Here is a 16,289-nt window from a genome sequence, read left to right as displayed (position 1 = left end):
GTGGAGCCACCCTTTAATTGCCATTGCTCACAGGTCCACTCTGACCCGGAGTGGTAGTACCTATTAGGGTCCCAACTATGGGTTAAATAGAAACCGACTTGAAAAAAAAAACATTCTATTAAAAAAGTTTTCTTCAAAATCACTGGACTCGCCATTAAATAACCTGAAAAGGGTTGATATGCCGTAAAACAAAAACAACCAACCATAGGTGTTAAACTTATGGCATACAGGCCAAATGTGGCCCACAGCCTTGTTTAGACTGGTTTATGATTTAAATGTATAAAGTAAACAATTAGTAAAAGTAAAAACTCTTTCAAATATTCTGTAAAATGCATATATATTGTAATGTATATAATATATACATATATCATGTTATGTCATATAAGAGTTAATGTAATGTACGCAATATACATATTGCTGGCATGCATATATTTTTCTATATTGCTATTGTTTTATTTTATTACTATTTTTTTTAGATTTATCTCTCCCTATCATATATATTATTACATCATCAATCTGATTTTGGGACACAGAATTAACTTTTGCCGTAGCCTTCGGACTTCGGGTTACTGCGTGCACTGGCTTTTGTTGAAGCGTAAGGGACTTTACCATCGAAGACACACCACTGAACTGATTCCCTTTAGATATTCAACTCTCAGGTATCGCGGCTCTTAGCTGACTTCAGTCGGGTCTAGGCAAATAGGGTGCTAGGTTTGTATTCCTTGTAATCCTCCGTGCAAACGGTTACGCAAACATAGCAAAAATGAATAAAAGAGCATAGTGTCAGCAGTCCAGCAGGGAAGCAGAGAAATCAATACAAGGAGAAAGAGAAAACGGATTGAAAAGCTATGATCTCAAAACCCAAATAATTAGATTTTCCTAGTTTTTTTGATTCGGCTTTTATTTATTTATTTTTTTATAAAAACAATCAACACTTGACAGACGCTGAACTAAAAGCATATAATCAACAGACAGAATAAGGATAAAATAAAATGCTACAAGTATCAAACTTTCGGTTTTTCTGGTAATTAGATATTCTGAGGGTTTAAGCACAGACGTTTTCGTGATTGAATGTTCAATGGGACGACCCAACGGGTCCCTGGAAATGTAGAAAAGATGAGGGTTTAGGCACAGAAGTTTTCTCGGCTCAATATTCTGTGGATGACTCAATGGGCTTCGGCCACATTCATGTGCCCTTAAAGCATATAGCAATTTTTTTTTTTCTTTTCACATGAGGGGATAAGAATTTGCTATGAATCTGCAAACGAAGGCTAGCAAAAGAACATATCACCGACCTGTTCCTTTTTGGTAACATTCGTAATTGCCTCTCTACCTTGGGAGGATGTATCCAGTTCTTTGTAGAAAAGTTTCAATTTACAGACATGGTCACGCATCTGATTCCATCCTCGCCGTAATGTCCAATGAGGGACCTTTTGCCCCTCGGGGCAGGAAATTTTCATCCATCATTGTCCCATATGAGCTTACCGCTATTAAGCCCTTCTTTTTCCCAAGCACAAAGAAAATATGTACTTTCATGCCGACGTCAACTGAGCAAGAGAGAGAATCAGTCTTTCTTTTTTTCCCCTCTCTTTGTTTTTCCCGCCACAGATTGGCACGTACATTTCATTCGCCCCCTGGCTTCAATCGTGCATCATATCTAAAAATAGAATTTCTGACCGTCTGGTAGATTTCCTGTCACCTACATGATCTCTCACTCTGATTTAATGGTGATGTTTACAGCTGCCCCGTTGAGTCAAGGCACCGCTTTATTGCTTCTTCCTTCAGTGTTGCTCAGGCCCCGTTTATCACAATATATATATATATATATATATATATATATATATATATATATATATATATTACCGTTTTCCTATATATCCCTATTTTTCTATACTTATCTCTCTATATATATATTATTTTTGTATATCTATCTTTTTTTACATTTCTTTATATTTCAAAGTCAAAGTGTACCATCAGTTAATGTTGTCTTTAAAAAAATTTTTTTTTTTAACTCATGAAAAAAATCCTGATTTATTCCAAGTGATTTGCTCCCTCTCGTCTTGTCGAGCACACCACATACTCTGTCTGTGACTACGAAAAAGCGAAGGAAAGAAATAAAAATGAAAGAGAGAAGCTAGATGAGTGGAGAAGGAAAGGCAGAAGCTTAATATGCCATTAACCGGTTTTGCTTTTTTACCCATCTTTGCCGAATATACTACAAGCTACTAAGGAAACTCCATGAACAAGGAAAGCAGTATAGATGTACGAGTTGCAGTGCAGGATAAGGCCTCAGCAACATTTAACCAATTCTGCAAGATCTGGAGAAACGAAAAATTCACTCTCAGATCTAAATCAACATTTTATAACAACGTCTTGTCCACACTGCTATATGGAAGTAAAACTTTTCATTTAAAATCAGCCAAGAGAACAGAATAAGGTTCATTTGATTGCAAGTGATTTACAAAGATTCTAGGGATCAAATTCAGCGATCGAATTACTAACCAAGAAATTAGAGTTCTTAGTAAACAACAGATACTATCTTTATATTAATAAAATAATACTATATATTAAACCACAGATACTATCTTTATATTAATAATATAATACTATATATTAAACAACAGCTACTATCTTTATATTAATAATATAATACTATATATTAAACAACAGCTACTATCTTTATATTAATAATATAATACTATATATTAAACAACAGCTACTATCTTTATATTAATAATATAATAATATATATTAAACAACAGCTACTATCTTTATATTAATAATATAATAATATATATTAAACAACAGCTACTATCTTTATATTAATAATATAATAATATATATTAAACCACAGATACTATCTTTATATTAATAATATAATAATATATATTAAACAACAGCTACTATCTTTATATTAATAATATAATAATATATATTAAACCACAGATACTATCTTTATATTAATAATATAATAATATATATTAAACAACAGCTACTATCTTTATATTAATAATATAATAATATATATTAAACAACAGCTACTATCTTTATATTAATAATATATATTAAACAACAGCTACTATCTTTATATTAATAATATAATATCATATATTAAACAACAGCTACTATCTTTATATTAATAATATAATAATATATATTAAACCACAGATACTATCTTTATATTAATAAAATAATACTATATATTAAACCACAGATACTATCTTTATATTAATAATATAATACTATATATTAAACAACAGATACTATCTTTATATTAATAATATAATACTATATATTAAACAACAGCTACTATCTTTATATTAATAAAATAATACTATATATTAAACCACAGATACTATCTTTATATTAATAAAATAATACTATATATTAAACCACAGATACTATCTTTATATTAATAATATAATACTATATATTAAACAACAGCTACTATCTTTATATTAATAATATAATACTATATATTAAACAACAGCTACTATCTTTATATTAATAATATAATACTATATATTAAACAACAGCTACTATCTTTATATTAATAATATAATAATATATATTAAACAATAGCTACTATCTTTATATTAATAATATAATAATATATATTAAACCACAGATACTATCTTTATATTAATAATATAATAATATATATTAAACAACAGCTACTATCTTTATATTAATAATATGATAATATATATTAAACCACAGATACTATCTTTATATTAATAATATAATAATATATATTAAACAACAGCTACTATCTTTATATTAATAATATAATAATATATATTAAACCACAGATACTATCTTTATATTAATAATATAATAATATATATTAAACAACAGCTACTATCTTTATATTAATAATATAATAATATATATTAAACCACAGCTACTATCTTTATATTAATAATATAATAATATATATTAAACAACAGCTACTATCTTTATATTAATAATATAATAATATATATTAAACCACAGATACTATCTTTATATTAATAATATAATAATATATATTAAACAACAGCTACTATCTTTATATTAATAATATAATAATATATATTAAACCACAGATACTATCTTTATATTAATAATATAATAATATATATTAAACAACAGCTACTATCTTTATATTAATAATATAATAATATATATTAAACCACAGATACTATCTTTATATTAATAATATAATAATATATATTAAACAACAGCTACTATCTTTATATTAATAATATAATATCATATATTAAACAACAGCTACTATCTTTATATTAATAATATAATAATATATATTAAACAACAGCTACTATCTTTATATTAATAATATAATAATATATATTAAACAACAGCTACTATTTTTATATTAATAATATAATATATATATTAAACAACAGATACTATTTTTATATTAATAATATAATACTATATATTAAATAACAGATACTATCTTTATATCAATAATATAATACTATATATTAAACAACAGATACTATCTTTATATTAATAATATAATAATATATATTAAACAACAGCTACTATCTTTATATTAATAATATAATACTATATATTAAACAACAGCTACTATCTTTATATTAATAATATAATACTATATATTAAACAACAGATAATCTTTATATTAATATCGTAATTCGCTTCGGCCGTTATCATGCTGTGCACCTCTAAGAAAAAAAAATGGAAAGTGTAATATTCCAAATAAACCTTGTCGTTAATAATCTGCAAACGATTTCTAAGCTGGTTTGGATATACGCTAAGATTGGCCTCAGAGAGAATTGCCAACCAAGTTCTCCAATTTAAACCATGATGAAAAAAAAAACCCAAAAACAAAAAAAAAAAACAAGAGGAAAACCAAAACTAAACTGGAAACAGATTATCGAGAGAGATTTGATTGCAACTGGAAGAATCTGGAGAAACGCTGCAAATTTGGCTTCAGATTGAAAACGATGGTATACTTTTACCGCCTCATTTGTCGCAAGATGTGGTATTTCCAAGTTTAATTGTAATTTGAATCAAATCTAATATCATAAACTAGAAATGTTAAGATAAAGATCACTTATTTCGGTACACAAGAAATGCAATAGAACTACAGGTAGGTTAAGAGATAATAACCAGTTTGTGTGCAGGAAGTGTAAGACAATGGAGATGAATTAAAACTCGTATATTGAAAAAATATATCTGGATGGCGAATCTATTGAATTCAACCAGAAATGTTGCTATCTTGGTGTTACCACAACTGAATAAGGTACAGCAGGTGCTAATGTGATGGCAAGAGCGGATGGAGTAAACTCAGAGAACGTCTGCCATTACTAACCAGCATAGAATTACCATTATCGACCGAGAGAATATTCTGTCATGCATGCATACACAGTATGATGATGTATTAAAGTGAAACGTGGCCAGTGAGGGTTGAGGACATGAGTTGCATGGAGAGAAATGACACAAATGATACGAGGAATGTGTAATGCGAGTATTAAAGATAGATGTGATAACTCTAGAGAAAAGATTAAATGTGAATAGTATAGAAGACGTGTGCAAAACAGGAGATTTGGTTGGTTTGGTCACATTAAACTGATGGTGATAAAAAGGATCTAATGGTTACACATTAACACCAGTCACAAACATACTTAACTTTATGACCTTGTATAGTCAGTATTTTAAATTGGACGTGTTGGGATCAGACAAATTCATAATGCAAAGGGGAGTTAACTCTTTGTTTGTTTGGGCAAAGTCGCCTCCTTTTGACCGTAGTCCTAACATTTTAATTTCTCGCGATTTCTCGTGAGATCAACGACCGGAAGTGGACAGTGGAGGCAAAAGAGAGTGGCTTTGAAAATGGCGAAATGAATATCATTTTCCGTTCATCCATTTATCATATTTGGACTTCTAACTTTCATCTATTAGGTTTTGAATTGTAGTTGCGTGTGTGTGTGTGTGTGTGTGTGTGTGTGTGTGTGTGTGTATGTCTCTTAATTAATGTATATCGTTATGTAACAGTGAAAGGTTTCCTTATTTGTTCGTAAGTGTTACGTTTCTTTTCTTATGAGCTGCTACAAACCCAACATGAAAACTGGACTCCCTGTGGTAAGATATTTTATGTTATATTGATCTAACGGATCCCACGATATAACAGGATGTTTTTTTGGGGGGCTTGGGGGTGGGGGCTGGACGAATTAGTTAATGTTATCCCTTATCTTCAAACAACATAACATTCTGCATGACAAAAGCCTTTTTTTTTATTGTCACAGCTTCCGGCGTTTAGCCACCTCCAAGTCAGGAGTTCAAAGCTAGTTAGCTGTTAACATTTTCTTTGGAACTAGCAGGGTTATCCAGCATTGGTCGGCCAAAAGTGTAACCTATTTCTATTAAAACTTTTATATCTTTATCTCTTTCTATCCATCTCGCTATCTTTCTCTTTTTCCAACCCCCATCCCCAGCCTATTTCTTTCTAGCTGAACATTCAATGCCTCCGTTCAGTCTCAAGAGACAATGGACAACCTCTGTAGGAGTAGTAGATGTGCATGTAATTTGTGAAGCAAGGGTTGCGCAATCGCTAATCACACACCTCTTCTGAATTGACACTGCTTGGGTTTAGTGACAAGGAAAGGCCAAAGACTGACTGGAAACAATGACGAAAAAAGTGGAGAGTACATACAGAACCTGGAATTCCCAAATGGTCACCCATTTTAATACTGACCAGGCTTAATGTTGCTTAACTTCGGTAAACTAATGGAAACAAGAGTGTCAACGTGATTATGTTTTATGTAGCTGCATATTTGACGTTTTTAAATGTTAACATTAGGCAAGATTTAAAATAATTTTATGCATATATTCCATAAGTCGTCAGGTGTTTTTTGGGTGGTGAACAAACCAGATTACTGATAGTTGTTTGTTAAGCGGGAAACAAGATATTTGCCTCCCAAGTAGGGCAAAGTTAGACAAAGTCGGTTTTTAATTGCCATAATAGAGGAATTCGAAAATCGAAATAGTGAATTTCAAGTACAACCAATGGCATCTCGAGTTTTGCTAAATCGAACTAAAATTTTCAGTTTTCAGAAAATAATTAACTCCTTTGTTACGATTCAAACTGTCGATTTTTTTTTTTTTTTTTTTTTTAGCAAAACCAAATTTTCGCTATTTGTCTTCAAAAACTATTTTTATTAATAATTAATTTTCTATTTTACGGTTTTTCATAATTTTTGGATATCTTTATTACTATGACATATCAAGTAAATACTATCGTTTTTTTCCCCCCAAAAAACCTTACAACCAGTAATATATCTCCACAAAGGCAACTGGGTGAATATCACTATTATTCATATAAAATGTTAGTAAATTTAATTTTTCACATATAAGTTGCATTTTTTTTTTTTTTTTTTTACTTGGAAGTCACCATTTATCAAGGTCCAAAGGCCACTCGAGGATAAGGGTTTATGAATGTAAGGTGGTAGTGTCGTAATTGATAATGGTGTAAATTGGATAGAATTTGATTATTTATGAGGACGGCTCAACAAGAACTTGTTTCCATTGGATTTGAAGGCTACCATGTTGTATTCAACCAGTAAGCAGGACAGTGGAAAAGTGTTCCACAGGCAGGCAGTTCTGTGAAAGAAGCTTTGTTCATGGAATCTGTGTTTAGATTTAGGTACAGATGAAAGGTGGGGGAAATCGTTTATAGTGGTTGTAGCTAGTAAAGTGTTTTTTTGTCAAAGTTTGGCAGGGTGGAACCGTAAATTGGAGTTCAGTCGAGCACTTATGAAAATAACGATAGAGCAGAGATCAGCTCGCAACGTCTCTTCTGTAGGAAAGAGGTTGCAGAGAAGCAATAAGGGGCATCACCTACTAGATTTTCAAACCAATTTTGAACTATCAAGGCTAGATAGGAAATGGCAAGCAGCTCCGTCCAGATGTGGCAACAGTCTTCATTTTAGGATATACCTGGCTCTTATATAGATAGAGGATTTTATTGGCAGGGAGATACCTACTGGAGCGGTAGAGTGATCCAACCACTTTTTTTGGTGATATTGGCAACAGATTTGATGTATGTGTTCCATTTTAGATCAGGAGTGAAGGTTAGTACTAGAAGCTTGTCAAGACATGATTCATTCATTTCTATGCGTGTGATGGGGGTCAAAGCGCTTATAGTGAAAGGAGAGAAGCTTGGTTTTTAATGCATTAAAATTAACCAACCACTTTTTTTTACATGGGGGGGGGTCACCACTTATCAAGACCCAGAGGCCACTCGAGGATAAGGGTTAATGGGTATACATTAGTCATTGTGATTTTAGCATAGTAAACATTAGTGGGAATTTTGTAACTTGGATTACTTAGGGGGACGGTTCAATAAGAACTTGTTCACGTTGGACTTGAAGGCAGATTGTAGTGAGCTGGAAAGCAGGCAAACGGAATAGAGTTCCACAGGCGAGCAGTTCTAAGAAAGAAGCCCTGTTCATGGAATCTACGTTTAGGTGTAGGCACAGATAAAGAGTGTGGGAAATTGTTGATAGTGGTTATGGTTAGACGAGTATTTTTAGTGAAAGTTTGGCGAGGAGGGATGCACCACGTTCTCAAGATCAGAAGAGAGAGAATCAAAAAGATCTTGATCATTGCTGGACTTTGAAGTGTTGCCATAGATTGTAGTGTCGTATGCATAAATGTCTACGAATGATCTAAGAATATGGTTCTGATATCATTAAAGATTATTTCTGATTATTTAAACAAAAAAAAATCACTTTCAATTGACTTTTTATTTAGATTGAATAGTTTACATTTATTTTACTCTAGTAATAAATTATTCTGGGAAGAAATTGCTTTCATAGATTTTTAAAAATGTATCTTTTATCTAGATCAATTTTAAAATAAAATGGATCGATTCAAGAAAAAATTTTAAAAGAATTTCCAAGGACATTCTTGAAGTTCATATTTACTTGTTTCATCACGAGGGCAAAGTTAGAAACAAGGTTGGTTTTTAATATGAAGAAAATTCAACTCCCTTAAAATGAGCCCACTGCGTTTGGACAAAAATAGAAACTGCCTCAGTCTAGAAGGATGTCTTTCCCTGATCGGTAACAGAAAATATTAAATATAGTATCAGAACAGATACTACATTTTGCTCCTAATCAAAAGGCTTGGAGTCCATCTGATGATATAGTTAATTATTTAAAGTATCCAGACTACTGTTCTCATCTTGGATGTTAATTCTCACAACGTTTCAGCCAATGTAACCTCCAACCTTCTTCCGGTAGGTCTTGTCAAGAATCACATCCAAGATGATGAATGATAGTTAGAATAATACAAACTAGCAGGGCCGGTGGAAATTCTACAAAGGACTCTTTCATATGTAAGATATTGATGTTAGCATTCTGTAGATGTTCAGCATAAATGAAGATGCTCTGATATTATTGTACCTATTTACAATGCCTCCCCACGGGACAGAGTTAGACACCAGGGTCGTTTTTTAACGTGGAGAAAAGGTACAAAAATAAAAATTGTCTCAGTCGTGAAGGATTTCTCCTCCACTGAAAGAGAACGAGAAATGGAAGTGCAGCATCTGAAGAACAGATGGTATTTATTTGCTCCCCCACCGAGCAAATTAGGCACAAGGCCAATTTTTAATGTGAGGAGTGAAGGGAGGGGGAAGGGAAAAAGGGGACCAGCTCCCGAGAGGTGGGAAATGGGAGCTGGTTAAAGGTCAGGCATGTGGGGTTGCCCCTTTATTTGCTCCCCCACTGAGCAAATTAGGCACAAGGCCGTTTTTAATGTGAGGTAAAAACCAGCTCCCCTAAAAGGGGTCACTCTGGTTACCAAAAATAATAATTGTCCCAGTATAGAGGGTTTCCCCTCCATTGACTGGTACAAATGATCTTAAGTGCAGCATCTGCCGGAACAGATCGTATTTATTTGCTCCCCCACTGAGCAAATTAGGCACAAGGCCGTTTTTAATGTGAGGTAAAAACCAGCTCCCCTAAAAGTAGGCAAAAGGGGGCACTCTGGTTACCAAAAATAATAATTGTCCCAGTATAGAGGGTTTCCCCTCCATTGACTGGTACAAATTATCTTAAGTGCAGCATCTGCCGGAACAGATGGTATTTATTTGCTCCCCCACCGAGCAAATTAGGCACAAGGCCAATTTTTAATGTGAGGAGTGAAGGGAGGGGGAAGGGGAAAAGGGGACCAGCTCCCGAGAGGTGGGAAATGGGAGCTGGTTAAAGGTCAGGCATGTGGGGTTGCCCCCACATCTGGTCTTTGCTAGTCATAGCTAGTCATTGCTTGCAGTATCTGCCGGAACAGACACTACACTTTGATCCCGGCCCGAAGGCCAAGAATTGCTAAAAGTATTTATCTAAACTAGCTGGGATGCTTGGCGTATCCCGGTCATAAAGTACAATTCAGAAAGATAAAGTTTTATTATAAAGGAAAAGGGTCATCTAGTTCAGTTTGTAGTATCGCATTGCATGCTGATTCTCTTGAACTAGTGATTTGGATTGTTATCTTATCAAAGCAAATATCAAGGAGTCATATGTGTAAGATAACGATGCGAGTCTTTGCCAAGTGATAAAATTTCCAACTCGGACTTACTTATGTTCATCTATTAATTAAATTTTCTTGCTAAAAGCTTGATTTCTGACATTCTTAAGAAAATGAACATCTCACTGAAGATTAACAAATATTCAAGTTCAGAATGTAATTCTATAATAATAATTATAAAATCATTGCTCACAGTGCTCAGCTGCATTCTTGTGTTGTCAGGTACTTAATTTTGATGTAAGCGTTCATTATCATCTTTTTCACTGACCGATTACAGCACACAAGTCTTATTTAAAATGAAGGTTTTATTTATATAAGAAAAATATTAAAAAATCAATTACAGAAAATCAAAGAAATATTATATATATATATATATACTCTTACATAAAAGGAACTTTGTGCATGTGCAAGTTCGTTCCCTATGTACTCTGAAATGGCAAGGTCAATTTTTAAGAACTTTCGCACAAACATACTGGCAGTGTTCTTAGACAGGTTTTTTTTTTAAATCAGAATGTCTTCAATAAATGTTGCAATATTTTTTATATAAGAAGGAGGTTATGATCACCGAAATTTGGAAAATTTCACGCATAGACACTGGCGATAGGAAATGACAAATCAAATAGAGCCATGTTCTGCTAGCAACCAATCAGAACTGCTCCATAAAAATATTGAATCTTTTAGCATTGCATCACATCATTTTTCGTGTCGATACGAGAAAGATATTTTGCTCTTTGCCTGCAAAATTATAAAGTCCAGGACTTGTACAGATTAGCTACACATCGGAAACTCTTCTGAAATCAAACATTCAATTCAAGAATAACTATCGATAACCAAAAAAAAAAAATCTGATGAAAGGTACAGACGATTTTGACTAAAGTTAACACCTTACACAGCCTAACATCATAACTGCATTTGAGAAGTTTTATTACCGCACAAGAAGAAAGGCCCAATATATAAAATCAAAGTCGGTTCTTGGATATAAAAGGGATGCATTTGAAATTAATGTTTCGGTTAAAACACAATTGGACCATGATATTTTACCTTTTTTATTTTAAGGCCAGACATAAAACCAATAGTATATACTTTGATATGTTTTATCAAAGATTATACTATTGATTTTATATGCCTGGCCTTTCTGCTTGTGTGGTGTTCTGTTTAGAGCACAATTAGATATGATACTTGACTTCTGTATTTTAAACTTTATTCAATTTTTTTTTGTTATATATAACAATATATAACAAAAAAAAAATTATAAAAAACAGTAGGTTCTCTATAGTGCAATATAATCGAAACAAAAATATAAGCATTTCAATATTCAAGTTGGTTACCAGTATATATATATATATATATATATATATATATATATATATATATATATACACGCACACATACTGGTAGCCAAATTGAATATTGAAATGCTCAGATTTTTGGTTCTATAGGACGAAACTGCAAAAAAAATTTGCAGGCTTTTTGAAGATTATCATACTATTTTATGGTTAAAATTTATGACAATTGTTAAAAAAACCCTATATTTTCAAACTAATAAAATATGCCCAAATTTGCCTACATTTGTATATATATAGTGTCCTGGCAAGCCAGCTTTAGTTTTGCTGTTTTGGGATGAATTTTGCTTAGGGGTTTTTTTTTTTTTTTTGCTTTTTTGTCTCCCCTGTAGCCTTGCCAGGCTACCAATATACACACATATAAATACACGTGCATTTGCAAGAACCTTTTCATCCTAAATGCTATGCAATTACGCATGATGTGGTAATCATGCAAAAATAAAACTGTAATCAAATGAATCCAATCATTAAATAAGGAATAGAAAAATGAATTAATGAAATTCGTTTTTTAAATGAATATGCAAATTAACCTTCATGAAGTCTCCCGCATATCCATGACCAAGCATCTTAAGTTCGTTTTAATAATTTATAAATAGAAAAAGTAGGCTTTTAATATCAATGTCAGAGCGAGAAAAACTCAACTATATATATAATTACACGATCATGAGAAAAAGAGAGACATTAAGCCACCATTATGCTAGGTTGCTTCATGACTTGCTTTACCCTACTTACTTTGGATGAGCAAACAGCGCACACATTTAATCGCTGTGAAATGTAGTTGGGAAGTGACCATGATACCTTTCCATGGAAATGACACCTCATTATTTCTACCATCCAGTGAAGTTATACTCTGACCTCACATTAATCAAGGTCAGAAAGTACAGTGCTCATTCTGGAACTCATTTAATAAATGGCAATAATTCACCGAGTTTTGTGGAAAGCATCCATTTGAAGTTTAAGGGCAAGGATCCATTTGAAGTTTAAGGGCAAGGATCCATTTGAAGTTTAAGGGCAAGGATCAATTTGAAGTTTAAGGGCAAGGATCCATTTGAAGTTTAAGGGCAAGGATCCATTTGAAGTTTAAGGGCTAGGGTTCATTTGAAGTTTAAGGGCTAGGGTTCATTTGAAGTTTAAGGGCTAGGATTCATTTGAAGTTTAAGGGCTAGGATTCATTTGAAGTTTAAGGGCTAGGATTCATTTGAAGTTTAAGGGCAAGGATTAATTTGAAGTTTAAGGGCAAGGATTAGTTTGAAGTTTAAGGGCTAGGATTCATTTGAAGTTTAAGGGCTAGGATTCATTCGAAGTTTAAGGGCAAGGATTAATTTGAAGTTTAAGGGCTAGGATTCATTTGAAGTTTAAGGGCAAGGATTCATTCGAAGTTTAAGGGCAAGGATTCATTCGAAGTTTAAGGGCAAGGATTCATTCAAAGTTTAAGGGTAAGGATTCATTCAAGGTTTACCAAATGTTCAAGTGATCTTGTAAACAAAATGGTGTCTGTGTTTGAAATTGATTTTACCTTGAGATAAAACATCTCCACAATTTTCTCAAATAGTTGCTGTGCTTTATCACCATCAGCATGTTCCATAAAGATAATTCCTGTGGCATAGTTTCCTTTTTCTGGCAAATTAATGCCTTGATTGGTCCTGGAATGGGAAGAAAAGGAAATTGAATAGAATTTAAAAAAATAAATTGCATTAACTTTTAAGACAGAAATAAAATCAAATAAGATTATAAACTGAAAATAAAAATGTCTTATTCTTTGAAACTTTACAATGCTCTTGTAATTCCAGTAGCTACATATACTTTCGAGAGTTTGACATTAAAAGCAGACGGTGAATGTCTCTGTATTTAAAGATGACTAAGAATCATTCACTGGACAAAGCAGGTGAGGGTAGAGCGGTAGCCCTAGATATTTGACACGATGGTCTTCTCAGGAAAATCAGATCTTACGGTATCACTGGACGAATACTTAACATAATTAGATCTTTCTTAAATAAGAGAAGAATCCAGGTTGTCCTCGACGGTCGTACATCTAAATGATATAAATGCAGGTGTACCTCAGGGGTTTATCCTTGGACCATTATTATTCCTAATATTCATAAATGACCTCCCTGATAAAATTGTTTCTGAGATGGGTATATTTGCTGATGACACCATGCACGATGGGAAAACAAATGAACACATATCTAAGGAAATGGCAAAAATACTAGAGGAAGACCTCAAATCTGTGGTTGAATGGAGACAAAAACGGATGGTCACATTCAATGCTGCTAAGACTAAACTTGTTTCCTTCAATTATTACAAGAAACCTTCTCAACCACCAATAGCTATGACTAAAGACATTACCTGAATGTACTTCTTTCAAACTCCTTTAGCCTAACGTTCACAGGGAACATGAGCTGGATCAGATACCTTGAGAGCCTTGCCAAGCTGCTGTGAAAAAGATGGGCTCCCTCTATCATGCGAGAAAGCTACTTACACCAGAAATTATACTGTATCTCTACAAGACCACCATTCGCCCATGTATAGAGTATTGTTGTCACATTTGGTTGGTTGTTTTACGGCATGTCAACCCTTTACAGGTTATTTAATGCCGAATCCAAAGATTTTGAAGAAAATATTTTAATAGAATATATTTGTTTTCAAGTCAGTTTCTATTTAACCCATAGTTGGGACTCTAACAGGTACTACCACTTCGGGTCAGAGTGGACCTGGGAGCAATGGCAATTAAAGGGTGGCTCCACACTCCCCAAAGCCCACAAGCTGGGACCTCACCATCGGATATAGTTTAAGGTCATATCCAGGACCGTCACATTTGGGTTGGTGCATCTACTATTAGTCTCTTGCTCTTAGACAGGGTTCAGAAAAGAGTTGCTAACCTGATAGGTCCTGAATTGTCAGCTAAGCTTCAACCTCTGTCCCATTGACGTAATGTTGTATTCCTCTGCCTGTTCTACAAGTATTTTAATGGTAAATGCTCCGACGAGCTACAAGCCCTTGTACCCCCCTCAACGTAAATACCCCCCCCCGACAAGCAGCAAAATCCCACCCCTACACAATAGAAATCCCTAGATGTAAGAAAGCCTCCTACTTTAATAGTTTCTTTCCTAGGACTGCTAGACTTTGGAACTCCTTTCAGAGTTCTTGCTTTCCCAACTGTACTGACATGCAGAAGTCCAAGTGTAATGTAAACAGATATCTTGCCGCTCAACTCCCTACATAGTATCCCTGCAACTTATGTCCCCGATAATAGCCCCCTAGATCAAAGTGGCACTGTGCCTTGTTTGGGGTGAAAATGGAATAATAATAAAAAAAAATTAAAAACATTCTTGGATTTCGAATTGAGGTTTTCAAGAAGAGATGAACGACCTACTTTGGCCACGTCATCAGAAGATATCCTGAAAATAATGCATATCGGGTGTACAAGAAGTTTTAAGACAGGATCATATCTGCTGTAATGTAAAGCACCTCTTACATATGGTGAAAAGATTGGCAAAAATTATTATAACTGAACTAATCCATTCATGCCCTGTCTCTATTGCAGATATTGACAGTGTGAGACTTTAAGAAAGCAACCCCTGTCGTGGACGCGTGTCAGAAGCAGAGAAGCGTTATTGAACTGCTGGCAAAAATGTTTAAGTATGGTGGTGACAATGTAGGGAAATAAATTCTGGAACATAAAACGTTGCTCGTTTTAATGCTGCCACTCTTGTCTTCGTAGCTCTTCAACATTTTGAGTTAAAAAATGGGTTTAATTTTTTCTTTGTTTAATTAGTAAAGATTATAGTATATGAATACTAGTTCAAAAATAGATGTGTTGTCTAATAAAAGTTTTCGAAATTGAGAACGGGTACAAAAATCTTGGTTAGTAAGGTGTTTAGCAATGGCGCTGTTGTGAAAACATCCTATAATATAATATCGTTAAATGCCTTAAAAATCAACAAAGAACCTATAATATTGCATAGTTAATAATATGTTATTTACGTGAAAGAAATCATTTTGATAAATCTTTACTGTTGCCCACCCTGAAGATGGATTTGAAAGTACTGACCAACAATAACTATATTAGTTACAAGTGATGTCCCAAAAGTAATACCTACTATTTTTATTTATTCACATAAATGGATCAGAAGGGATTTCAAATTGCATTATTATGATAAACTCATGCATTCATAACCCCTCTTTGTTGCAGATATTGACAGTGTGAGACTAAGAAAGCAACCCATCATAAGCATGCATCAGAAGCAAAAATGTGTATATATTGAACTGCTGCCAAAAGTGTCTTGTGGTGACTATGTAGGAAAATAAATTCTGGAACACAAAACGTTGCTCGTTTTAATACGACCATCAGCCAGTTCTTACCGGAAACAAGAAAACTAATAAACTAAT

General features: G+C 33.2%; 1 protein-coding gene across 2 annotated transcripts in view; it reads right to left on the bottom strand.

Moving 5' to 3' along the window:
* LOC145285867 (uncharacterized) overlaps window positions 1–16,289 on the bottom strand; it is a 510,918-nt gene that overhangs the window by 329,264 nt on the left and 165,365 nt on the right. For both annotated transcript variants that reach the window (XM_080134312.1, XM_080134311.1), the window contains one exon: window positions 13,417–13,543. In XM_080134312.1, the coding sequence (XP_079990438.1) occupies window positions 13,417–13,543 (127 nt within the window). The remainder of the gene's footprint in view (window positions 1–13,416; window positions 13,544–16,289) is intronic.

This window comes from Euprymna scolopes, chromosome 10, assembly GCF_053919585.1.
Source record: "Euprymna scolopes isolate OS-2025 chromosome 10, ASM5391958v1, whole genome shotgun sequence".
NCBI lineage: Eukaryota > Metazoa > Mollusca > Cephalopoda > Sepiida > Sepiolidae > Euprymna > Euprymna scolopes.
The sequence above is the reverse complement of the archived record's forward strand: the minus strand, read 5'-3'. Positions and strand labels throughout refer to the sequence as shown.